Source organism: Netta rufina, assembly GCF_964035555.1.
Source record: "Netta rufina genome assembly, chromosome: 15".
Taxonomy (NCBI): Eukaryota; Metazoa; Chordata; class Aves; order Anseriformes; family Anatidae; genus Netta; species Netta rufina.
In genome coordinates, this window is record NC_140138.1 from 17052214 (window position 1) to 17077423 (window position 25210).

The following is a 25210-nucleotide window of genomic DNA, read 5'->3' on the forward strand; positions in this document are numbered from 1 at the left end:
GCGGAGCCCGAGCGAAGCCAGTAGCAACAGCGCTTGTAACACCGCCTGAGCGCGGAAGCGCCAATCCGCTCTATGCCGCGCGGGCCGCTGGGATTTGTAGTCCGGGCGCTTGGGAGGCGCGGCGAGGAAGCGGGGCGAGGCTGGGAGCGCGGGACTACAAACCCCGAAGAGCACCGGGAGGAGCGGCGCTTCCGGCCCGGGCGGCAGCGGGGCCAGGCCCGGGGCCGCGATGTGCCGGGGCCCGGCGGGGCAGCTCCGGCCGCTGCCAGGTACGGGCCGGGAGGGGGCGGGGAGGGGAGGGGGGGCAGGGCCGGGCCTGGGGGGGCAGCAGCGGGCGGTGGGGGGGCCGGGGGGGGCTCCAGGATCGGGGTCTGGGGGTTCCCGGGGGTCGCACGGGGGCTGTAGGGGCCGGGCCCTGCGCTGCTGCCCCCACGGGTGCGGGGTGAGGAGGCCCGGGGTGAGGCCAGGCACAGCACGAACCCCTCAGCTCCCGTTGTGGCTTCACGGAGCCCTTAGGGTTGGGGAGGGCCCGCGAGGTTACCCCGTGCTGCCACCCCCCCCTCCCCGCTGGGCTGTGTCCCCGGGCACCGCGTCCAAGCTGCCCCTCAGCACCCCCAGGGCCGGTGGCAGCGCCCCCCGGGCTGTGCGAGCCCCCCCGGTGCCTGGCTCAGCGCATCGGGATCGCTCCCAGGTGAAGAGGTGAAGCTGCCATCAGGAGGGGCAGCCCTGTGGGGAGTGAGGTTCGGTGTCGCCAAGCAGTGGTAAAATTTCACCAAGCCCAAGCCAAACCCGAGGGAGCAGGGTGTTCGGTCAGGGAGTGAACCTGAGCTGCGAGGAGGGGGGGCTGCGTGCCCCGGGGCGGCGCTCACGCAGTGTGACCGTGTGTGTGCCTGCTCTGCCCCACGGGGAGCTGCTGTGGGCGCTTTCCGTGGCAGCTCCGTGCTAATGGTTTTTCCCCGGGGCGCCTCCGGTGCTGCTTTGCGGGCTGCTGGATGTGCAGCATTATGAACAGCTCGGGAAGTGGCTAAGGAAGGTGAGAAACTCCGATTCCCTGAGAAGTGGGAGGTGGCTGAGCCGTCCCTGCGGATTCCTCGGGTCCCGGGCACAGAGCTGTGTGCAGCAGGAGGTGCTTTGCTCCTAACACGGCAGGGATTGGCCGTGCGGGGCTTTTCCAGCTGGCTGGCCAAGTCCCCCCTGCTCCGCGTGCCTTTCTGCTTACCTCACTGCGAGCCGCAGGCACACAGCCGAAGGGACGATTTGGCCGGGGGAAGCTGCCCGAAGCTGCGGGGCTCGGGGCCCTGCCGCCCCCTGCCCCTGCGGGCAGCCTGCGGTGAGTGCTGCGGGCGGGCAGGGCCCTGCTGGTGAGCCTGGGCTGCTTCCCTCGGGGCAGCAGTGGGGGAACTGAGCTGTTCTCACAGCCCTGCTTAGATCAGAGTGGGGGCAGCAGGTACCTGAGGTCCAGCACGGGGTTAGAAGCGGTGCCTGCAGCTGGCTGGGGCTGCCCCGTGCTCCTGTTGTGGTCCTGAGTGTCCCGAGGCTGTGTGACAGGGACCCCAGCAAGTGCTCCCTGAGGTTGTCCCCGGTGGTGTCAGACAGGTGAAACCCTCAGGATTCACAGAGGGAAAGCTCCTGGTGTGATGGTGGGGAGCTGCGGAGCGCTGGAGGGTGCTTCTGGCTGAAACTGGGCGGTGGCTGTGCTGTGGTGGAAGGGGCAACATCCGCTGATTTCGTCAGCAATCAAGAATTCGGTGCTTATCTGTCTGGGATCTGACATCGCTAATTTAATGATACTTTGCCCAGCTCACCTGGTAGCTGTGAGGCACTGGAGTTTCTGTCCCTCACAGCAGGTGCCAGCTCTTTGGGTTGGGCTCTTCCGCTTGTTCTCAGTCAGAAACTGTACAAAAAAAAAAAAAAAAAGGCCCGTGAGACTGAGATTGGATGGAATCTTTTATTTGTAAAGAAGCTGGTGAGTTTCAGATGGATCCCCGAAGTGGTCTGGTTGCACCCAGAGGGCAAACGAGAGCACGGCGTGAAGTGTCAAAGCCCTGGAAGGTGTCTGGGGAGAGCAGGGGAAGGAAATGATGCGTGTTCTTCTGCCCCGTGTCCTACCAGTCTGACTGGGTGCTCGTGTCATCGTCACGATGCTCTGTAACTGCTGGTGCTGAGCTGCACAAGCACTTGGGAAATGGATGCTATTTCCTCCAGAGGCACTGAGCAGCTCAGCTCATCTGGGGTAGGAATATTCCCCCGGTGATGTGCCAGCACTGTAGGGGACGTGTAACCCTCGTGGCTCTGCCTGCGGCGTGGTAAGAGGAACAGAAACTTGTCAGTGTCCGTCCCGTGGAGCTGGGGAGCTCAGCACAGAGCGGGATGGCTCCGGGCCTGCCCTTCCCACCCGGCCAGCCCAGCGGCCCCAGAGAGCCTCGGTGACCCCAGGGAGGGAAAAAGGAGAAGGAAGGAAGCAGACGCAGGGCACGGAGCTGAGCTCTGTTGCGTAAGGCCGGGCTGTTTGCAGGTTTCTCAGCAGTCGCCTTGCAGCGGGGCGTTGCGCCCGGCAGCCACTCCCCGGGGTGCCGTGTTTTCCCTGAGAGCACCCAGCGCCCTGCCACCACCTCCCCAGGGGCACGGAGCCCAGCGCTGCCGCTGTGCCCGCGACAACAAGGTTCCCCCATCAGGAGCTGGCTCCAGAACTGGGACGAGGCAGCCAACGTGGCGTTTATGGAGGACACGAGCTCTGCCAGCCCTACGTCTCCCCGCGAAGCCGTGGCCGTGTCCCTGAGGTTGGCTGTGAGGAGCTGCTGGGAGCAGCCAGGTGAGCGGGTGCTCAGGGCGATGCCCTGCAGCCGGGGGTGCCAGCAGCAGCCCCACAGGCACCTTCCTTTATCAGGGCCCCAGGATCAGCCCTGCTGCCCCCACCGTTCCCCTCCCTGCTCCGAGAGGTGCTGCTGGGCTTGGAGGCAGCCAGCAGGGAGCTGCCTCGTGCTGCCTCTCCTGGCTTCTGCAGTGGGGGGAAAAAAAAAAAAGAGTGCTGCTTTCCCCAGCTGTCTGCAGCCAGCGGTGGTTGGGTTTTTCCTTCCCTGCCCTAAACGAGGAGTTTCGAGGCTTTTCTCCTCGCTGAGCCTCCGAAGCCCGAGCTGGTTGCTGTGTGTGGCAATGCTGAAAGCCGGCCCGGCCCTGCCTTGCATCTGGTTACCATCAGCCGCGTGGTTGGGTGAGCAGTGGGTTCCCACAGCTTCCTTTTTCCAGGGGAGATTTTTTTTCCCCTCGCTTTTTATGGTCAAAAGCGGCGCGGCTGCGCTAGAAAAAACAAACAAACAAGCAAACTCCAGGCGAGGAGAGCCCGGACCACAGCCTCTGCAGCCCAGATCAGCGTAAACCCAAGGGTCACCCTGTGGAGTCCCGGGCTGGAAGGTGGGAGCGCTCCCGGCACCCCTGACCTGCTGCCACCGGGTGCTCAGGGGATTCCCAGAGCCCGCTGGTGTTCAGTCATCGAGGAAAGGCTTTGCAGACCAGAGAATCCCGTGGCTTCCAGGAACTCGGTTATTCCTTCTAGGTCACAGAGCACACCCCTTCCGTAAGGAGGCAGCTGGGAACTCGCCGTGTGGTTGTTGGCATCGCCTCTGCTCCGGTCCCAGAGGGCCGGGGTGCAGGGACGCAGCAGGGATTTTTGCTGATGCTGTAGGAAGCTGGTGTTAACTGCACGACCATCTCTGCTGCCTCCTTTTAGCTTTGCTGCCAGTTGGTAAAAGCCTTTCTCAGCCCCTCGAGGTGTGAAGGCATCCTCAGGGAGGTGCCTGCTCTGCTGCGGTGGTTCCTGCGTGCGGTGGTTGCCGAGGTTTGGGCTGAAATCAGATATTCCTGTGGTGGCTGGGGTTCTGCAGACCGGCTGCTGTCCCGCTGGAGATTTTTCCCATTGCTCGCATTCCTCTGGTTTCTGCTCAGAGCAGGCACGAGCAGCTCCCCGCTGCTGGCAGGTAGGTCGCTCTGCCACGCTGCAGGGCTTGGGACGTGATTACGAGCAAGGATTGGGAAGTCCCCGTGCTCCCTGCCTTGCTTTGGGTTTATCCAAGCTCTGTTGAGGTCGGCTCCTGCAGCCATTCCCTGGGCTTTGGGGCAGGGTGCGTGTGCAGCTACTGGGGAGGCAACTCGGGGGTAACTCTTGGGACCCCTGGGACAGCAGGGGGCTGCTGGCAAGTCCTAACCCCTGGGGATTTCGGGCTCCTAGCCCTCGGGTAGGAGAAGGCCGACAGCCCCCACAGCTTCCCGGTTGTTCTCCCACCAACTTCCCAGGCCCTTTGCTGGCAGCGGCTCCTGTCCCGCGGGGAGGGATTTGGGTTGTTTTAGTCAGCTGGTTTTGGCCGGCCTGCTCTCGCTGCAGATGTCTGTTCAGCCCTTGGACTCTGCTGCTGGCAGGAGAGCAAGGAGATTTAACCGTACCTTGGGCAGAAGGGAGCTTGTAGTCGGGATTTCTCCCTGAGCAGCTTACTCCTGGAGCGCCTGCGCAGGCTGGGACGGGCTGCAAGTGCCAGCAGTCCCTTCCTGCTGCCAGGGCGCCCGGGAGGAGAGCTCTGTGCCATGCCCAGCCTCTCTGCTGTGATGGAAACTTCTGTCCAGGCCAGAGGCATCTCCATACGACGGCAGAGAGGCTCAGCTCCTTCCTGGGGGAGCAGCCTTGGTACCCGGCTCCCGGGGAGGCTGTTTGGGAGCATCCTGTGGGACCCAGCCAGCAGCGGGGCTCTGTGCCCTCAGCCAGCAGCAGGTTCCAGCAGAGGTTAAAGAAAGCCAGTCGCAGTGTTTCCGCGGGGTATTGTGCAATACTTGGCAAATTTGAGCCCATCTGAAGCCCTGTGTAAACAACCGAGGAAGAGAAGTGAGGAGCGAGCCCCTCGGCTGGCTTCTGAGGGGAGGTTCCTGGGCTTGGCCGATGACCCAGACCTTGCTGGCTGCTTCTGGGCACAGACTGTGAGTGGGATCCGGGATCACAAACGTGCTAATTCAGTGAGGTTTCTTCCTGAGGCAGCAGGATAAAGGTTTCACCGGGACGGCCTCGCATCCTTTCTGCCCTCCACGCGTGCACAGCTCCCTCGGCGCGCTGTGGGGTCAGGTTTGTGTCTGTGGCTTTAGCCCAAATCTGCCCGTCGTGGTGTGCTCTGCTCTGAGCCTGCTGTGTCTGGTGGAGGCAGCTCCGTGTTGGGATCCTGCTGCTGATCCCTGCTGGGTGTGGGGCAGCAGCAGGAGAGGTGCTCGGACCTACACTCAGAGAGGGAGAGAGGACCAGGTGTGGAGACCACGTAGGGCTGCTCTCTGCTGGGGCTGGGATGTGTGTCTGCAGTTGGAGCAGTTGTGCACTTCTAGATTACGGGTATTCCAGTGTTTAGGTGATTAAGAAATCATTTTAAAAGACACTGATTCTTTGAAAATTCCTCACAGTGCTCGGGAGTGATTTGAAGTGACTTTGACCTTACTGCTTGCTTCTGAAAATCCAGGGTTATGTGAATTTAGGTAAATGCTTGGACTTAATGCTACAGAAGAGCATTCTCTGAGCCCAGAGATACGTGCAGGGATCCTAACTCTCCTTCTGTCTCCTTCCACAGAGCAAACTTCCCATGACTAACACGTGCTGGTTGGATTATGAGCTCAAACAAGAACGCTCGCTACAATCGTTTCTCCAGTGGCACAACAAACATCACTACTTCTGAAAACACTAACGGGGTAAGCCTCGCTCTTAGCAGGGGCCGGGCTAGGGGCACTTCTCGTGTTCTCCCCCCTCCTTTTGAGGAAAGGAAGATGGCTGTTGAGGATTTGGTACTTTCTCCCCTTTAAAGGTATCCACAGATAAAACTTGGGAATATTTACGCTATATTTGTGTATATCCACAACTCAGGAGAGGTAGCAGGTCTTCAGGCTGTGCTGCACTGACACACACTGACCTTCCTTCTGTCCATATTTCAGACAAGAATGGAAACAACTTTTGGGCCGGCCTACTCTGCTGTGACAACCATCACAAAGGGTGAGCACGTTTCATGTGTGGAGCTTCTCCCCGGGGCAGTGCGTGTGAATCCTAGCAGACTTTTCCTGGTTGTTTCACAGATCGTAAAGCTGTTGGGAGAGTCACAAAGTGTTCCTTACAGACAGGTGCCGAGGTGCTGCTTTTAGTAGTCTGCAGCCCCAGTGTTATTTAATCACGGCATCGGATCCCCAGACACGATGGAACAAGCATCCACGGGAATTTTCTCCTATTACACAGGCTTTACAGTACCACTGGGAAGCCCTTGATGAAGTTAGGGTGGTACAACAGGGTCTGATACAGAGTTTAGTCCCAAATGTTCGCTCTCAGCCTGCCCGTGAGTCACTCTGGACACTTTGGTAAAACCCCCATGGCCGTTTTTAGCTCAGACAGGAGGGGGTGCGAGTGTACCTGCTCATATCAAATCCTTGTGCTTTGTTCTTCAAAGCCCGGCAGCTGAGGAGTCTGAGCTCTGACACATGGCGTGAATGCAGGAAGAGATCTGGTTTCACTTGGGAATAAAAATATCCGTACTTTAGTAAAGATAAGAAACTGTGGCACTTGACGCTGATTCAGATAAGGAAATGAGCTATTTGCTGGGGGGAGGTGATTGGATTATGTTTGTACAGGGCTCTGGGATCTGGATGGTTTTGGACTCCTAAATATTTACATTTAAATCTTGATGAACTTCCGTAATACTACCTTTCTCCAACCATCCCCAGTTTAATATAGCACGTGTCCTTTGTGCTCCGAGAAATAGCCAGAGCTCCCTTAATCTAAGCAGTTTCTGATGGGTGACTGAGATACGTGTGAGTGTAAGGTTTCCTTTTAATAGTGTTCTTAACCTCTGGACCTGGACCTGGCAGAATGTTATCTGTGCTCTTTGCTGGGCAAGCTACCTTTGAAAGATTGCATGCTTTACAGCAAGCTATCGGAGATCAGGATTATCCTGGCTGCACTGAGGTGTCCAGGTCAGGAACTGGAGTAGGGGAATCCCTTCTCTGTGCCTTTTCCAAGGAACGCTTAGAGTTACAGATACCTGTAGCTTGGGAATGTCACCATGGAGCCTAATTGATTTATTTTTAATTTGCATTAAAGCTGACGGGACCAATACTTTTAAGCAGCATCGTCGGACCCCATCCTCCTCCAGCACGCTCACCTACTCCCCGCGAGATGAGGACGATGGCATGGTAGGTGTTGCCAGGCCCCCCCTGGTGAATGGCTTAGCTGCTTGTATCTCACATCTGGTGCTCCTCTGGGCATCTCCACCTCCCTCCTCGCTCCCACGAGCTGCGTTGTATCAGCTGCAGGTGCCTGCACTGGAGGCAGGAGCAGCCTCTGCGTTTCCTGGCTGCTCCCATGGCTGGAGCAGCGGGGATCAGAGGCTGCTTCTGGCCTGGGGCATTAGACTGGCACCGCTTGGAAATGGTGCGTGGTTACCAGGAGCTACACAACCCCCAGACCTACCTGTGGGGATGCACCCACCTCCTGGTGTGAGCGGGGTGCTCTGACTCCCCTGGATGCAGGAGAACACAGAGCTGTTGGCAGCGAGGGCTGGGGCTGGGGCTGGGGCTGCTCAGCCTCCATCAGAGCGTGCTGGACCTGCAGTTAGGACCAGAAAATAGATTCCTCGTTCCACCTCCAGATGGGGCTTCTGACCAGAGGAGCAGGTTTGAAACCTGCAGAGTGGGATGCCCGGCCCTGGGGGCTGTGCCCAGCTCCTGCATTACATCAGCAGGGGCTGCTGCCACACAGCGTGCCCGTGGCTCGCAGACCCTCTGCAGAAAGGCACTGCCCAGTTTGGCCTCCAGTTTCCTCATTCACCTCACACAGTTCTCAGTAACTTCTTTTGGGGGGAATTTACTGATCCAACAGGCCTCGGGGTTAGCTGCTTAAAGAGAAATTAGATTGACAAAATCAATTAAATCAAGATCAGCAACAGCAAAGCAAACCTCAGTGGGCAGGCAAATAGCACTGAGACCTGCATCTTCCCGTGCCCGCAGTGCTCCAGCCGTATCTCATACCCTCACGCTCCTGCTTGTGAGTTGAGCATGTGGGTAACAGACCCCTCATGTTAGGGACTTGTAAACTTTGTCAGGTTATGGGACCCAGCTTCAGAGCCAGGGAAAATGGATCACTGCTGCTGAATAAGTGAGGTGCTGGCAGGGACTGGGGTCGCAGCACCAGTGTGAAGCTGCAACGCTTCTCAAAATACACTGACACCAGATTGCAAAAAGGCTTCATTGTCAGCATCCTATAAAGTTCCTTCTGTTGCTCAGAGATCTTGCTGTGTTTTATGTGAGCATGTGTTTGTTTTTCAAAAAGTCCTTTGAACATTTGGCTCGTGTCCTTGGCGCACGCAGCTCTCCCTCGCATTGCTGACCCCGGGGTGCTGGACCGTGGTTCCAAGGAGCTGGGGCTGTCAGCAGTGATCAGTGAGCTGCGTGCTGCGCTCCCTGCACCCTCTTCATGAGTTGTGCAGTTCTTAGAGTACAGATGAGGACTTTTCTGAAGGTGCAGGGGACATTAAACTCATCCGTGTCTGATGGAGAAGCTCCCTGGCTCCTTTGGAAACCTGTGTTACAAACTGGGGTGCACAAAGACAAGGAGAAATTTCTCCTAGCACCTAGCCTCAGTCCTCTTGGACAGCATCAGCCCCTCTGCCCTGGAGTGCTAAAGATTGTTAGGCAAAAACAGCAAAAGGACTGACAAGAGGGTCAGGAAGCAACCTGCAGCTTGTGTTGCTAGCTGGCGATGAGCACCACAGCCCTGCTCTGCCTGCTGCTCCAGACAAACTTTCACTAACCCCTTCGTGAAGCTTTCTTTGCTTCATCAAGAATTAATCTGGGATTTCCCTTCCTGATCACCCAGTTTTCCCTCCTCCAGAAGCTGCCAAGGGTTTGTCAGCCATCACGGGGACAGCTGGAGAAGAGTCAGAGCCCTCCTGTGACCCCTCTCCCCACTTCTTTCTTTTCAAAGCTTCTGTTAATGAAACCAAGAGCCGAGCAGTGTTCTGCGTGCAAGGCGGAGATTATTGAGCATCTGCTGCCCCCCCTGCAAGCAGTGCCACGTGCTCCCAGCCCCGCTATGCCTGTGGGGAACAGGAACGAGGATTGTGCTACAGCCTTCACCCAGGGGCTGCTTTTGTAGCTGGCGTGATGGGAGGGGACTCGTTCAGGACTGAGTTAGCCCAGCTACAAGCCAGTCACCTTCCATCAGATGATGTTTGAGCTCTGCATGCCCTGTGCTGGCCTGGGGCCCCCAGGGGCTGCTGCTGCCTGCAGAGCCCTCCTGTGCTGCCCTGCTCCCTGCCTCACCTCCGCACCGGGAGCTGTGCACAGTCACTCTCCTTATTTTAATAACTTTTGTTACTAGTGGAGGGAAATAATAAAATTAATGGATGCCCATAAAATTGATTTACCTCATAACCGTTCCTCCTCAAGGTTTACATATTTGACCAATAAACATGCCTTCTTTAAGAAAAAGAGCTTTATGCTTTGGCTGCTAAGCAGATGCAGCCTTTCTGAGCTCCTAGGGTCCCAGGATCATAGAAATTATGAAGCTTGGCAGTGTGGAGAGCCAGCAGGATCCTGCTCTGCTCCTCTCCTGCAGCCCAACGGGGGCTGTTCCCACCCTGCAGCATGGTCTGGCTCCTGGGGAGGTGGTCTCTGAAGCTCACATCTTGTATTGCTGAGTTTCCTGCCTGCTCCGCTGGCCTCCTTCATTGTGTTTGCCTGCCCCTGGGTCTCCTGTTGCACGCTTTCTCCCCGGGTGAGCACGCAGAATGCAGCTCGGGAGGTTCAGACTGAGCAGGAGGAAATGGCTTTGTGCTCACACGGCAGCGCAGGGCAGCAGCCCGGGGTGCTGGCATCTCCTGCACGGAGCTCTCCCGGTCCCAGGTAGGCAGCGCCAGGGCTGAGGGACCCCAGGGGCAGGGAGAGCCCCTCTTGGAGCAGCAGCAGGGCCGCTGGAAGGAGCTCGGGAGGCGGCAGTGGAGTCGGAGCCACTGGGTCTCCAGCTAAGCTTTGGTGCTGGGTTGCGTCCTGGCTGGTTGATGCCGCGCCGTTTGGGGTGCGCTACCGGCCGCTATTCCACGGCAGCCTTCCCTCAAAGCCCACCCCAAGGCTGCCGTAGCTGTGGGATTTTGCTTGATTGGTGCAGGCAGCGTCCACTTAGCTCTCCCCTCCCGAGCAGGAAGCGGCGAAGCCAGCCTGTTGCTGAATTGAATAGAAGGAAGTCTCCGCACTTACGCAAAGAAATTTGGCAGAAGCTAGATAGCGAGCGAAACAACAAGTGCTGCTGCAGAGATTAGAGAAACTGCAGAAGATGGGAGCTGTCTCGGGGGGAGGTTTGCAGAGCTTTCGGTGAAGGATTAATCCTGCCAAGCCTCTGCTTCGCGGGTGGGCGCAGTAAGTAGCCAAACCAATGCACCTTTGAGAAAATTCTGTGCCTGGGATGCAGATGTCGGCTCGTGTTGGCCAGTTGGAGCTGGCTGGTGCCCGTCCTGTCCCTGGGGGTGCTGTGGCATCCCCAGGGGTGGCAGGCAGCAGCCAGGCACCAGGCACGCTGCTCCCCGGGGCCCTTCCTGCAGCTCGGCAGAGGGGCTGAACAAATGGAGCAGCCGAGTGTCGTGGAGGGGGGGCTGGACCCGAAGTCTCCGTGCAAGGGGTTCTGGAGCTGGGGGGGATTATCTGCAGTAACGAGGTTTGGGTTTTGTCTTTTGAAGCCTCCGATCAGCACCCCGCGGCGCTCTGACTCCGCTATCTCCGTCCGCTCGCTGCACTCCGAGTCCAACATGTCCTTGCGCTCGACGTTCTCACTCCATGAGGAAGAGGAGGAGCCAGTAGGTATTGGGGATTGTCTGGAGGAGCAGCGTGAGGAAGTTCACTGTCAAAAGAGTAGCTTAGCAGACCTGTGAGTGCATGGAGCTAGAGCAGACAGGTTTTCGTGTGGACTGGGAACTAAGTCTGGCAGTCAGGACCGTTGGTTATGATTGTGCTCTCACCACTGACTTCTGCAAGTTACTTTGCTTCCTTGTGTGCCATTTCCCCATACGTAAAGAGGGGACACTGGTGGCCTCACTCTGCTTCTCAGAAAAAAATCTAAGGCTTTGCAAAGTCGTGTGTGATTCCCCGGCTCTGCTACAGAGCAGCAGGGGGCTGTAAATCTCCAGGCTGGTGGTCTGGCCCTGGGTAGCGAGGCTAACGCATTCCCCACTGATTCACAGCCCCCATCCTGCATTTAGGGCAGTGTGGCACCCCACTGATTTGATTGTAAGCCCCCAGGAGGGTGCAAGGAATCGTCCACAAGTGACCCTTGCAGGGGGAGGCTACCTTTAAGCCACACTCAGCTTGTGGATGCATAAGAGGTCAGGAGGCGTTTTGTGACAGATCTGGGGTAAAAGTGTGTGATTTGTGTTTGGGAAGCCAGGGGGTCGTGTTTGCAGCTCCGAGAGCAGCGCAGGCTGAAGAGGCAGACGGGACTGCAGTGGCTGGCCTGAGATGCTCTGAAACGTGAGGCTCTGCCCTGCTGTGCCTCTCGGAGCTGTGCCTCTCGGAGCTGTGCCTCTCGGAGCTGTGCCTCTCGGAGCTGTGCCTCTCGGAGGTGCCATGCCCAGAGCCCGAACTCCGGCAGGCTTAGCTGGTAAACAAAACAAAATGAGCCCATTTTGGTACATGCAATGTTATTTCTGTATCATAAGGGAATGAAAAAGCCCTTCCTTCAGGACGTTTCAAAAATACAAAAGGACAAGATGTTTTAAAATGGCTACTGAACTCCGGGCTTACTACCAGGGACACTTACACTTGCCTTTGTATTAACTCTTGTGCTCTCTGCCCCGCTCCCTCTTCTCTCCAGGAGCCACTGGTGTTTGCTGAACAGCCGTCCGTGAAGCTGTGCTGCCAGCTGTGCTGTAGTGTGTTTAAGGATCCAGTCATCACAACCTGTGGGGTAAGGCGGCTCTCCTCCAAATCACGAGCTTGGGTCCCACGGATGCCCTGTGTGACCTCCAGCTGAGCCCTGCCTGGTGGTCCCCAGAGGCTGCCAGCTTGAAACAAAGAAGAGGCAGTGCCTGGCTGGGGGAAATTGGCCAGGATGGGAGCAAAGATGCTGATGGACGTGTGGCAGGTTTCCCCACAGGGTGGCTTTGAACCAGTCTGCAGCAGGGTGTGAGGGCACTGCAGTTAGCCAGAGAAGCCTGAGGCTTGCTCAGAACTCTGCTGCTTTTCCCAGTAGAGGAGTGCTGTTCGCCTCCCAGTCCTGGCCAAACTCAGGCTCCCTGGTGGGCTTGAGTGAGGTCAAAACTCCGTGTTCCCTGTCCCGCAGGGCTCTGCAGAGTGCTGCTGCCTTTTGGCACCCCAGAAGCTGCTGCTTTTCAGTTGTTCATATATAAGACAATGGCTTGCAGCTTCATTTAGTTAATGCTTGCAAAGGGATTTGACATCCGCTAATGAAAGGCACAGGGTATTATGAATATTCTTCTATATTCCATTTTATTGGGAATTTAATAGAAACCGTATATTATTCCTGCTTCTGTGCTACATGTGAAGAGAGATGGCTTTGTGACGAGATCACTAATGCTCCTGACATGCTTCAGAGTGCTCGGATGGAGCTCTAACAACAAGAGCAGAGGGCGGGATTGTTTATTGCAGGGGGGGTGCTATCCCCAAAGGTGCTGGAGGCTGGTGCAGTTCCCCTGCATCATTCCAGTAAGCAGCTCTTCATGGAGACACTGAGATTTACTGGTTAATATGGAAAAAAAAAAAAGAGTCTCCTGCAGGAAGCAGGCTGGCTTCATTTGCAGCCCTGGTTTGGCAGCTCTGGAGAGAGCACCCTGCAGCTGTGCAGGGCAGGAAAAGGCCGCGTGAGCAGGGCTGCAGATAACAGCTCTGAAGGGCGACTTGCAGTGCTGCTGCCAGGGGAATGTGGCTGAGGAGGCCCCAGGGGACCCAAGGGTGAGCTCGGGACCAGTGAGATGCTGCAGCCTTTGTGCCTTGCTTTATATTCGTGAGCATGTCAGATTGAATTTGCTACTTTATCAGGTTAAACTGTTGCTGTACATTTCTGCTGGAAGCGCAGAGAGCTACTTCAAGTGGCAAAATTTACAGTGCGTTTGGTGGGTTTACAAACCAGCTGTCCCATGCACCTGGCAGCAGGACAGCTTCACCAACAGAGCTACAGAAGAGTGCATGCAGGGAACCGACTGGCCAAAACAGGGAGAGGCTGGTGTTCTTCTCCTTGGAGGCTTCTCAGGAAAATGAGAGGAGTAACACGGGCTAAAGTGGAGGGTGAAGTAGAGAAACTGTGTGTGGACTTGAAGGGTAGGAGTTGCAGCATGGCAGAACATCTCCCTGGCTTTAGCTTGCACCATGATTGTGGCCTGATCCTGAACAGGGCAGGGTCCTCAAAGCACCAAACCACGTGCTTGGTACCTCTCAGGCACAGGACCTGTGTTGGAGTCTCAGCTGCCTGCAAGCTGCCCCCTCTAGGCTGGTTTTTGCCCTCTGCTGCAGACCCAAGAGTGCCCCAAGCTATAAAACAGGCAGGACAGCTGCTGAGGCCCTTGTGCCACAGGCTGTGGTATCTCCATCCTTCCCCATCGTTAGCCACAGGGGGTAATTTATCTTCCATTGTTTACGCTGACACTGCTGTTCCCTTTGTCTCCACAGCACACGTTTTGTAGAAGATGTGCCTTAACATCTGGTGAGTACACAACTGTTCTCCTGTGATGCAGCCAAAATGCTGCCATTTTCTGGTTTGTTTGCTCTCACTTAAAAAGAAACCTGCAGAAAGAAGGGCTTAAAGCAAGCTGTCAGTCTCAGGCTACCACTGCTGCAGCGAGGCACTGGGCTGGGGGCTGTGCAGCCCTGAGCTCCCATGGTGTGCGCTGCAGGATGGGCACCGGGGGGCTGGGCTGCCCTTGGGCACGGGATGTTCTCAAATCCAGGAACAGGCCATGGATAATCCCGGGATAATGTGCATCTCGCCCAGCCTTGACCCATTGATTTCAGAGTGAAAGCTTTCTGTGGCTGCCTGTCCAGGGAACAAGGGGCTGCGTTTGGCCGAGGCCCAGCAGAGCCCTCCTCCCCCAGCCCATTAGTGGCAGCTCCCCGTCCCCACAAGCAGCGGCTCACGGGGCTTTTCGGGCTCCCCCAGCTCTTCCAGGAGCCTGGTGGAGCCCAAGTGCCTGGCTGCCAGCCTGCCCCAAGCAGCTCCCGCTTGGTTTGGGCTCTGTGCTGCGAGTACAGCGCTTGGCACGAGCCCCTGCCCCTCTTGGAAAGCCGCTCAGCACAAAGCCGGGCCGTTCACGTTGCCAGAACAACAAGCCCCGAGGAAGCTCCCCGAGGAGCCCAGCAAAACAGTAGCTCTTTCTGCCTTGAGATGTTCATCTTCCACCTGTCAGGGGTCCCTCTGCTTTGCATGCCAACTTCTCTGTCGCTGCGCTGTCCTACATCTATCCCAACCAACAAATTTGTAGCAAAAGGCTCTGCAATAGCAGTCCTGCGTTGCTCCTGCCCTCAGAGCTTGTTTTCACTGCTAGCGGCGGTGCTGAGCCCCGGGTTTGGGTGGGAGACTGGGTTATGTGTGGGCACCAGCAGCTCTGGGGACACTGTCTGTGAATAATCTCGCACTTCAGCAAGCACGAGGCAGTCTGACTCAGCATGGTGCTCCTGCACTGGCAGCTAGCTCGAGTTATCAGGGATGGACATCAACTGTAAGCGCTCACCAAGCTCCAAGGCAAAGCAGAGCCAGTGGTTAGCAGATGTTCTGTGAATATTATGGCTCCATGGCTGCTGTCACCAGCCTGGGAGTTGGCTGGCTTGGCCGGAGAAGGCAAAATAATAAAATCTCCACACGGAGACTCTTCGAAACGCTCCCGCTGTGTCCCAGCCCTTGCTGACTCTCTTCTTCTTCCCCACCTTTTAGAGAAGTGCCCCGTGGACAACGCCAAACTGACTGTGGTGGTCAACAACATCGCCGTGGCTGAGCAGATCGGGGAGCTCTTCATTCACTGCAAGTATGGCTGCCGGCCCGCAGCCAGCAGCAAGCCCGCTGCCTTCGAGGTGGATCCCCGTGGGTGTCCGTTTACAATTAAGCTGAGTGCCAGGAAGTAAGTGGCTTGTCACCAGCACGCAGCCTCGCAGGGAACGGGCTCTGCCCCCAGCATTTGCTGTTGTATCCGAGCTGCCCTGCAGCTCCTAGGGACAGGGCAGCTCCCATCCCAGCCCTGCTGGGGTGTGCGTGGTGTGGGAATGGGCAGGGTGACTCGAGGGGACAATTTTTTCCACTGTATCTCAGTCTTAGCGTGGGGGCAGATGGGCTGGTCTCAGGGAAAGTGACTGTTCTCTGCTCACGGCTTGCCTGATGGTCTCAGCATCAGGGCAGGGGACACAGCATGAAAGCAGCCACTTCACATCCTGGGGGAAACACTGGGACTGTGCTCAGGCAAGGACTTTGGGATTCGTTTTGTAAAAGGAGCTAGTGTGGTTGGATCCTGGGAACGAGCCTTCTGAAATGTACTTCCCTTCCCATCCTCAGTGTATTCACTCTCTTCCCTATCACCTGGCCATTATCTGCTGCTGGCTGTCAGGAGCCTCAGCCCATCGGCTGCAAGAGCAGCTGCTCCCTGCATAAATGCAGCTTATTACTCTCAACTTGCTAGCCAGATGAGAATTTAAAGCTGGCATCACAGCGTTAGGCCAGGAGGCTTTGATCACCTGACAGTGTCACAGGCCTGGTTAGCTCCTTTCCTGATGATCTGCGGGGTTTCCGTTCATTTTTTGCTTGTTGCTGATTTTCCTTCCTTTTGCTTTTCTCCGTGGGCAGAGACCATGAAAGCAGCTGTGATTACAGGCCCGTTCGCTGCCCCAACAACCCCAGCTGCCCGCCTCTCCTGAAAATGAACCTGGAGGCACATCTGAAAGAGTGCGAGCACATAAAGTGTCCCCACTCCAAGTACGGGTAAGGAGCTGGTGCTTTCAGTGGGAAGCAGCTGCAGTTTTTTCCACTGGTTTTGATGGCTCTAAGATGGGGCTCGTGGTGACACCATCTTCTGTCTCTTGCCCAAAATCTGCTGCTCCTTGCAGCTGCCTAGACAGATAGTTCGGGGACAGAGCCCTGGCCAGAATTGGAACCTCCTGGCCTCTCTGTCACCCTGCAGTCACCTGCACCCAGCAGGGTGGTGAGCCACAGTGCCACTGCTCCTGGGAGGAGGAGCAGAGCAGCTGGGGACCCACGGAGCTGGGGCCAGCTGAGCAGCTCTCTCCCACTGGGAGCACTGCTGCAGCCAGTGCCTGCCTTCCCCCTGTAGGTGCACATTCATAGGAAACCAAGACACTTACGAGACCCACTTGGAGACGTGCAAGTTTGAGGGTCTGAAGGAGTTCCTGCAGCAGACGGACGATCGCTTCCATGAGATGCAGGTGGCAATGGCCCAGAAGGACCAGGAGATTGCCTTCCTGCGCTCCATGCTGGGGAAGCTCTCGGAGAAGATTGACCAGCTGGAGAAGAACCTGGAGCTCAAGTTCGGTGAGTCTGCGAGTAGAACAGCCAGCAGTGCTGCTACGTTATACACATTTCCTGCACGTCTTTGCCATGCCCAGCCCTGACTTGCTTCTAAAATCTGCCGGGTCTTCAGCATCTAAGTACAATTTGCATTAGAGCAGCAGACACCTGCCTGCGTTTCCCTGCTTTTAACTAGAGTGGGTTCTCCTTCCTCCTTGTTTGGAGGTTAGGCAGCCGGGGGTGTTCTCTGCCTGCTCCCCTGGATGCTGTAAGGGCCTCTGCAGTGACCGTGGGCCTCTCCATCTCTTGTAGATGTGCTGGACGAGAACCAGAGCAAGCTGAGCGAGGACCTGATGGAGTTCCGCAGGGACGCCTCCATGCTGAACGTGAGGATGGGGCTGGGCCCAGGGGGTTGGCAGGGCTTGTGCTTAGTTAGCTGTGGGTTTGCTACTTGTTAAGCTTCTCCTGCGGTGGGGGAGGCTTTGGGGTTCCCTCCAGCTTGCTGGCTCTGCTCCCCCCCCAGGTTTGGTTTGTTTTTACTGGGGCTGGGGGTGGGTGAAGGTTTCCTCTAGGCTGAGTTAAAGGCGGCTCAGGGGGTGTGTTCTGGGTGCTGCATCGAGGCTGTTGTTTTAATTGGTTCTGCTGCCTTTTCACAGCCTCTTGCTGCTCTTGAAATGTTTTAACAGAGGAAAGTACCCCTGCTGCAGAGAGAGCCCTCTGCTCCAAAGCCTGGGCACTCCTCTGCCTTTTACAGTAGCCAGGGACAGTACGTCCTCCTTGCCTGCAGAGAAAGCAGGCAGACAAGCAGATCCCTGCTAGCAAGCTGGGAGTGAGAGGTGTCTCATGATTTTGGACCTCATTCAAGCACTGATGTTGGTTAGACATTCTTCCCTAGCTCCAGCAGGCTGCATCCCACTGGTTGCACTGACTGGGAGGAGCTCGCCCTGGCTTACCTAAGCACACTGATGAAGTGGGTCCTCGTGGATGCAGCAGGGACTGGGCTGTGGAGGAGGCTACAAAGAGACTTTGCAATTCTTCAGCAAAGTGGGCTTCAAAAGCCCAGCTGAACAAACAGACCTTGTAACCGATTTGATTATTTTTAGCAGTTTGGTGAATGGCAGGGGAAGGACAGTATGCTCTGAGAGGTGTTTCTGTGCCTGCCTGAATACTGAAGAGTTGACTGCAGGTCCGAGATGCTGACAGAACCCCGTGGTCTCTGGAGAGAGGTGACAGGGAGGGAGGCAGCCCTAGAGCAGGAGACCTCCACTCAGAGAATGAGTCAGCTGCTAAGGGAGGGCATGCATGGGGAGGCAAGATCTGTCCAAGGGCAGGAACAGTTTTAGCAGTGGCTGGGGACAATCTGAAAGCCATGCTCAGAGGGGCAAGCTGCTGGTGATAGCTCTGCAGCTCATGCAGCTGCTTCTGTTTTTCAGGATGAGCTCTCCCACATTAATGCTCGACTCAACATGGGCATCCTTGGATGTGAGTATGCACAGTTCTCATCCGCTCGGGATGATTTTGGGGTGATGGCAGCGAGCTTTTTTAGGCTAGGTCTCAGATACGAAAAGTACCGGTTTATAAAAAGTACCAGATATAAAAAGTACCAGTTTTCTGCGGTGGAAGCAGTGATTTGTTTGCAGGATCAACACCGCTGCAGGAGACTGGTGGGAGATGGTTTGCCAGAAGCACTGGCCAAATGGGCACTAACTCAGTGCTGCGGGGTTCCTAGCTGCTGGAGATGTCCCTAGATCCAGCCTGGCAGTTGCATGAGGGCGATGAGTCCTGGGGCTCAAAGCAAAGATAAATCAACGTGCTGGAAGGGTGGGACACGAGACTCTCTGGCCAGACTGCTGCAACAGCACGGGGTGTGAGGAGAGTGCCGGGCTGGTGCAGGGAGCCCTGTCCCCTGTGAACTCACCCCGACGTGGTGCAGCATCCTTCTCCCCCTCTAACCTGCCCTCTTCTTTCCCTAGCCTATGACCCTCAGCAGATCTTCAAGTGCAAGGGGACCTTCGTGGGACACCAGGGCCCTGTCTGGTGTTTGTGTGTTTACTCCATAGGAGATTTGCTCTTCAGTGGCTCTTCAGACAAAACCATTAAGGTAAGGGCCCTGCCTCCTGTTTTGTGTTCCAGGTGGGACAGAAGCTGAGTTCCAGTTCAGCCGGGAGGCTGAGAGGGGTGTTACTTCCCAAGGTTTCTCCTGAAACCTTAAATTAATCTTTGCAATTATAATTGGGCAAAATCTACTTTGGTTTTGCTGTGAGGAAATGTTACATGATAGGGAAATCGAGAGACAAATAGTGCTTTTTGTGAAACCCTGATGAGAATCTCGTTCTTGCTGCTTGTCTTTTTGCTTTATGTGGTGTCTAGTGCATCTGCGCCTATTTCAGCTTCTGCTTTTATTTTCCATTGTTACAAAAAGTCATCTTAGAAAAAACGTTTTTCCCTGATAAAATGTGTCCTTTTTCCATTTTATGGCATGTTTGTTTTTCTTCGCCCTGTTTTCAGTAACTCAAACTGACAGCACTGCTCCAGTGCCACCTAAACAACAGTTCCCAGTGTCACCGTGTTGGCTGCTGGCTGAGCTGGGGAGCTGTGCCACGAGCCCTGCCAGCAGCAGGGCTGTGGTTCAGGTTTTTTTGAGGGAGAGCAAAGCCACATGGAAGAAAATGGACATTGCTGCATTTTAGTGAAAGGGAACAGCTTTCTGCCCTGTCCTGGCTGCTCTGGGCACCGCCCAGCCAAGTGAGCACCACGTTCCTGCCTTCACTCTGGAGAGGAAGCTTAACTCTTGCCACCACAGGGTAGAATTACTCTGTGGTGGCAGAGCAGGCCATGCTGTGCTGCTTGAGCCCCAGGGACAGGGTGTGAAATGCTAAAACAGGAGGCTGGGAGCTGCTGCTGTGGTTCAGTGTGGTGTTTTGGCCTGGGGCTCTGAAAGGCGGTGCTGGCGAGGGCTGGTGCGTGCTCCTCTTCAGTGCCTCTTGTTAACTTCAGCCTGACCCTTTGCAGTAAATTTCCTTTCCTAGACATGCTTATCTGTGCCTGGGAGCCAGGAACACAGGTGCCCAGATGACACCGTCTGTTTCCTCCTTTCCATGCTTTTGTGGCTTTGCTGACATCCTGCCCGGCTCCCCAGCTGCCGTGTGTGCAGGCGTGTGACCCGCTGCTGCCTTGTGTTTCCTGTTAGGTCTGGGATACCTGTACCACATACAAGTGCCAAAAGACCCTGGAGGGTCACGATGGAATTGTACTGGCTCTCTGCATCCAGGGGTGAGTGGAGAGGGACACGTGCCCTGCAGGAGAGGGTTGCGAGCACTGGGGGCTCCCGAGCATGTCCTTGCGGTTCCCATCCTAAGTCCTGCACGTGCCAGGGTTGTGCACGTGTTTCAGGGTGTGGGTGGCGGGGAGAGGAGGCCTGCAGGTTCACAAGGTCCCAGATCTCACCTTTAGGTGAACCTCTTCATAAATCTCACATCTTGCCTCTTTCCTCTTTAAAAATTGACAAAGTGCCTATCTCCATGGCTTCCCCTGCTGTCCTGGCTTCCTTCCCTGCTCCCCCATGGGGTGCTGGGCTGCTGCTGGAAGAGAAAAACCAGCCTGGCCCCCCCACAAGCCCAGGCGCTGCTCCTGGGGCTGCTGCCTTGGGTCTTGGCCCAGTGAGGCTGTGGGACTGCGGCTCCTCGCCCAGCACGGTGCCTGGGAGCGAGCTGGGGCCCTGCACTGGCTCCTCTCCGTCGCTGACCTCCTTTTGTTTTGTGGTGACATTTCAGGAACAAGCTGTACAGTGGCTCTGCTGACTGCACCATTATCGTGAGTATACCCAGGACCCCTGCCCTGCTGGGGGGTGGAGATGTGAGATTTACAGGCAGCCCCGGGCTCTTGTACAGCAGGAGCTTGCAGCCTTTTTCCTACGGAGCTCTTCGGCTGCCAGTGGTGTAGGATTGATGTCCCGTGTGTGCTTTATCTAGGGCCTTTAGCCAAGTTCCTTGTGGGTTGGGTTTAGGTGTTCCTGCTGCCTGGATGTCCCGCTCCCCTCCTGCGTGGGGAGCTCGGGGGGCTCTGGGCTGGGGCAGGGTGAGGCCAGTGGCTCCCCCAGGTGCCCTCTCCTGCCTGTTTTTTCCCAGCTCTGGAGGCAAAGAGGAAGGGCTGCAGCACAAGGGGCCTGCCCCTGCCCCTCACGGGCACTCTTCTTCTCCTTTGCAGGTCTGGGATATTCAGAACCTGCAGAAAGTGAACACGATCCGAGCACACGACAATCCTGTTTGCACTTTGGTCTCCTCGCACAACATGCTGTTCAGCGGCTCCCTCAAAGCCATCAAGGTAGAGCTCGGGGGTGGCTCCTCTTGATCCAGTTGGGGGCTGATGCTCCAAGCTGTCAGGTAGCAGTTTCCAAGCAGGAATAAGGTGGCATTTTGGTCTTTAAGCTGGTTGCTCCATTCTCCACAGCAGCACAGGAAAGCCCAGCTACACGGAGCAGCCAGCACTGCAGAGGTTTAGCCTGTGCTTGGTGCTGGCCAGAGATGCTGGCTGAGAAAATGTTTGTTTTTTCCAACCCTGTCAACCTGAGGCTGCAGGTGGAGTTCCTTGGCAGTTCCTGAGTGCGTGCATCCTCGGGCCCCCAACAAACCAGCTCAGAGCATTGCAAATCGTGAGCTGGCTGCTGCTTCAGGCTGCCTGTTTTGAACCCCCCCCCTCCGAAGGATCTTGAATCTGCATTCTTTTCCTAAAACATGCAGAAATAAGGGAACAGCTTTGCAAGCTGCCCTTTAAAGCCTTGGCTAGATTCCCGTGGTTCTGCTTCCAGCTCCTGGTGAGACAGCTTCTGGGAGCGTCCATCTGTAGGAGAGCGCATGCTCTTTTCTTCAGCTGGGGCCCGGGGTGCTTCAGCTGTCTGCAGAGTGCGTGGGGCTGCGGTGACAGCACCGAGCAGCAGGAGAACGTGGGGCCTTTCCTTGTGGTCATCCTCAGCCTCTTGCTGCCCGGTGAGCCGAGAGGTCAGCAGCACTGCTGGGAGCAGCGGTGTGAGCTCCGTCAGCCTCTGCGTGCTGAGGGCTTCAGCAGGGCTTCTCCAGGAGCTGTGGGAATGTGTTGTGGGGACAGGCTGCGAGGGGAAGTCCAGAGCAGGTTTTTACTCTGGTTTTGGTTTAGGTTTTCCAAGCCCAAGGCTCTGTTAAGGAAAGGTCTCTGCCTGTGGTAACGCAGGCTCCGAGCTCGTTCTCCCAGACCCTCGGGGAAGAGGCTTATTCTGCCTTGTTATTGTGGGTTTTGTCTGCCAGGCTGTGGGCGCAACTGATTCCCATGAGGCAGGAGAATCAGCACAGGGCTCCACTTGGTGAGCTCTCAGGGCCCTGTGCAGACTGACTGCGTGTGTTTGTGCTCTCCACAGGTCTGGGATATTGTGGGAACCGAGCTCAAGCTGAAGAAGGAACTGACAGGTCTCAATCACTGGGTGCGCGCGCTGGTGGCTTCTCAAAACTATCTCTACAGTGGATCCTACCAAACAATCAAGGTGAGCCTGGTGGCAGTCCTGAGCCATCGGCTGTCCCTGATACACATCTGTGCTCTGCAGCCTGGGCTGCTTGGGCAGGACAAAAGGCTCAGACAGGAGGGCACTGCTGTGGCATTGCTGGCACGTGGGGTTTTACTGTGCTGATCCCATCAGTGCGGGCACAAACGCGGGGCTCTGGCTGGTCCCCGTGTGTGCAGCTGCTTGGGGATGCTCCCTGAGATGAAACACGGCCTCGCAGCCACGGTGCCTCACGCTGCCCCTGCAGCTGCTGCAGTGCTATCTGTGCTGCCAGTCCTGCTGATAAGAGAAGGTCATTGCCTGGGTGCAGAGTTACCATCAGTCTGCGTGTGGTTTCCGAAATGCTCTCGTCTGTCTTGGCTCAGGCTTTGATGAGTAGCTCACCTCTCAGCATCTGGGTGACACGAGAGAATCTGAAGGTTCCCTCCTCAGTTAATAAATCCCTATTAATTTGCCTGCATCAGTTTCTAGTGCTATCAGGGACTGGGTTGCGTGTGCATGTGTGTGCATAGTCACACACACAAGGCATGCGATCTCTATAATTTTTTCAGTCTAGATGTCCAAAATTGGGCAGCTAAATAAGGCAGCCAGACTTTGCTCATCAGTGCTGGCTCTTTCAGATCTGGGACATCCGGAACTTGGAGTGCGTGCACGTGCTGCAGACGTCAGGAGGCAGCGTGTACTCCATCGCTGTGACAAACCACCACATTGTGTGTGGCACCTACGAGAACCTCATCCACGTAAGGGCTGCGGGGGTTTGATGCCTGTGGTGGCCTGGGGCTGGGGGAAATGGGCGAGGAGACGGGAGGCTGGTCAGACACGGCACATCCAGAGCATGGGTGCGCAGCACCCGTCCTGGAGGTGAGCACCACCAGAAGGTGGTGGCTGCAGCCCAGCGTGATCTGTGAGCCCTGCTCCCCTCCTGCAGGTCTGGGACATAGAGACAAAGGAACAAGTCCGCACGCTGACCGGCCACGTGGGCACGGTTTACGCCCTCGCTGTCATCTCTACGCCGGATCAAACCAAAGTCTTCAGTGCGTCGTATGACCGGTCCCTCAGGGTACGTGTCCGGGGCCGTGCAGCTGGGGCCGTGTGCTTGGCACTGCTGTTGGAGCACGGGCAGCACTGTGGGCGTGAGGGAAGGAGAGGGAGGACGGGGAATCCTCTTCCCTTCCCACCACATGGCCCCGCTTTTAATTTGCCATCTGGCCCAAACCCTGCGGCACTCGGCGTGCTCTTCCCTCCCGCTGCGAGGGTTGGGCCAGAGCCCTGTGCCCCGCGCTTGGCTCACGCCTCCTGTGTGCCCACAGGTGTGGAGCATGGACAACATGATCTGCACTCAGACACTGCTGCGGCACCAGGGCAGTGTCACTGCCCTCGCCGTCTCCAGGGGCCGCCTGTTCTCCGGCGCTGTGGACAGCACTGTAAAGGTTGGTTTCCTCCGGCTTCTGGGCTCTGCCAGTGCTAGAACTAGGGCGTAAATTGAGGTAGGAGCTGGCTTCAGACAAACAAGGGGATGGTTCTCAGAGGGTGGGAGGTTTAACTCCTAGCAGAGGGTGTTACCGAGTCTCTCTTTGGGCTTTCAGCATCCACAAGATGACGAAGAGCAGCCCACAGAGCTGCTCAGAACGGTCACTGCTCATGGGTTCCTCTTGTCTCTCCGCAGGTCTGGACGTGCTAGGAGAGCGCCGCACTAGTCCTGCACACTGAAAGACCAAAAACTCCCCTCCGTCGGCCTGCTGGGTGACTGACACCACTACGAACGACTGCTGCAGCTCCTCCCCGCACCGACCACTGCCTGCCGCTGCCCAGCAGCGCTCAGGACCTGCCCGTGGATGCTCCAGGTGTTCCCTCAGGTCTGCCGGGCACAGCTGGAAACGCCGAGGAACCCATTGGGGCGCCGGGGCCTCCCTCAGGGCAGCGTGCTCTCCTCCACCTGCCTCCCAGAGCTGGGGAGCAGCCTCTGGAGTGTGGGGCTGGCTGCTGGACCTCCCCAGCCTGCACCCCCCCCGGGGAACGCAGCAGGGCCCTGGGCAGCGATGGCACCGAGCGGTGCGGGTGGTCACCGGCGGGGGCCACCGGTCCCTTTGTAAATGTAGGACTGAGCGTTAGGCCTCGCCCTGGGGTGGGTCCCCGACCCTTTTCTGTTTCTAGTATTTAATTTTACTGCCAAGATGTCAGGCTGATCCGTCTGGAAAGAGGTGTTTCCTTGAGTAGCCAGGTACGATTTTTACGCCACAGCTAGTTCTCAAATCAAGTAACACAAGCCCATGGTTTCACCACCCTGTAATAATGGTCTCCACATTAAAGAGAAAAAAGCCTCCGTTGCATTTTTACTCACATTTTCTACTGTTTTTAAGATTGTAATATAGATTTGATTATTTCTTCATTGACAATAAAAGTGGAAAGAGTTCTTCCTGGCCAGCGTGAGTTATTGCAGGCGGGAGCACCCGTCCTGTCGCCACCCACCCCCATCCACCCAGGACCTGTCCCCCCACGGGTGGGCACCGAGGCGGGGAGACTTCCAGCCACAGCACACCCAGCTCCCCTCCCAGGCTGGCACCAGCCCTGCCAGGGCAGGGGCACCCCAGGGTGGCCCAGGACCATGCAGTGCACGCACCCAGCACACCAAGACCGTGCCACGAGGACCTGCAAGCTCCCAGCCCCCCCCGGGTGTTCATCAGGAGCCCTTACGCCCCGTGCCTGGAGGGGCACCTTTTGGTCACAAACTGGTGGCAGCCCGGCAGGGTTTTATCTTTTTTATTATTTTTCTTTAAATATTTGTTGCCAGACTTTGTATAGGAGCAAACTTCTTCACAGCACCACGAGCCATCTACTATTCAGAATAGGAAGAATAAGACGAGTAGAGGTGAAATCTAAGCACAGAAGAGCAGGGAAAGCACCAAGATGCATAGCTTGACAGATGGGATACGATACAGTCCATAACTTAATCATAAAAAATATATATATGTATATATCCATCATGTAGAACTTTATGGATTTTTTTTTTTAGATACATATTTTTTTTCTTTTCAACAGATATTTTCAGGCGGGTGATTTTTTTTTTTGTTATTTTTAAAGTCTTTTTTTTGTGTTTTTTTAAAAGAAATTTCAAAGTTGTGCCAAACACATCTGGATCAGCGAACACAACAGGAGAGAGGGGAGACAGA

The 25210-nt window shown here is 56.3% G+C and overlaps 1 protein-coding gene across 3 annotated transcripts; it reads left to right on the plus strand.

Annotated features, from left to right (window-relative positions):
- Positions 1–173: 173 nt before the first annotated feature.
- Positions 174–24453, plus strand: TRAF7 (TNF receptor associated factor 7). Of its 3 annotated transcripts, none has more exons than XM_084295648.1 (21): positions 174–269; positions 5595–5712; positions 5953–6010; positions 7106–7197; positions 10734–10850; positions 11864–11956; positions 13675–13708; positions 14933–15116; positions 15833–15967; positions 16317–16534; positions 16823–16896; positions 17944–17992; positions 18484–18611; positions 19701–19783; positions 20284–20323; positions 20717–20833; positions 21900–22022; positions 22661–22780; positions 22969–23100; positions 23351–23470; positions 23707–24453. In XM_084295648.1, exons 2-21 carry the CDS (start codon positions 5632–5634, stop codon positions 23719–23721), a joined length of 2013 nt encoding a protein of 670 aa, XP_084151774.1. In that variant the 5' UTR covers positions 174–269; positions 5595–5631; the 3' UTR covers positions 23722–24453. The 3 variants fall into 3 exon arrangements, with proteins under 3 accessions (XP_084151774.1, XP_084151775.1, XP_084151776.1); XM_084295649.1 differs by lacking the exon at positions 174–269 and adding an exon at positions 1244–1330; XM_084295650.1 differs by lacking the exon at positions 174–269 and adding an exon at positions 5081–5104.
- The last annotated feature ends 757 nt before the right edge of the window (positions 24454–25210 follow it).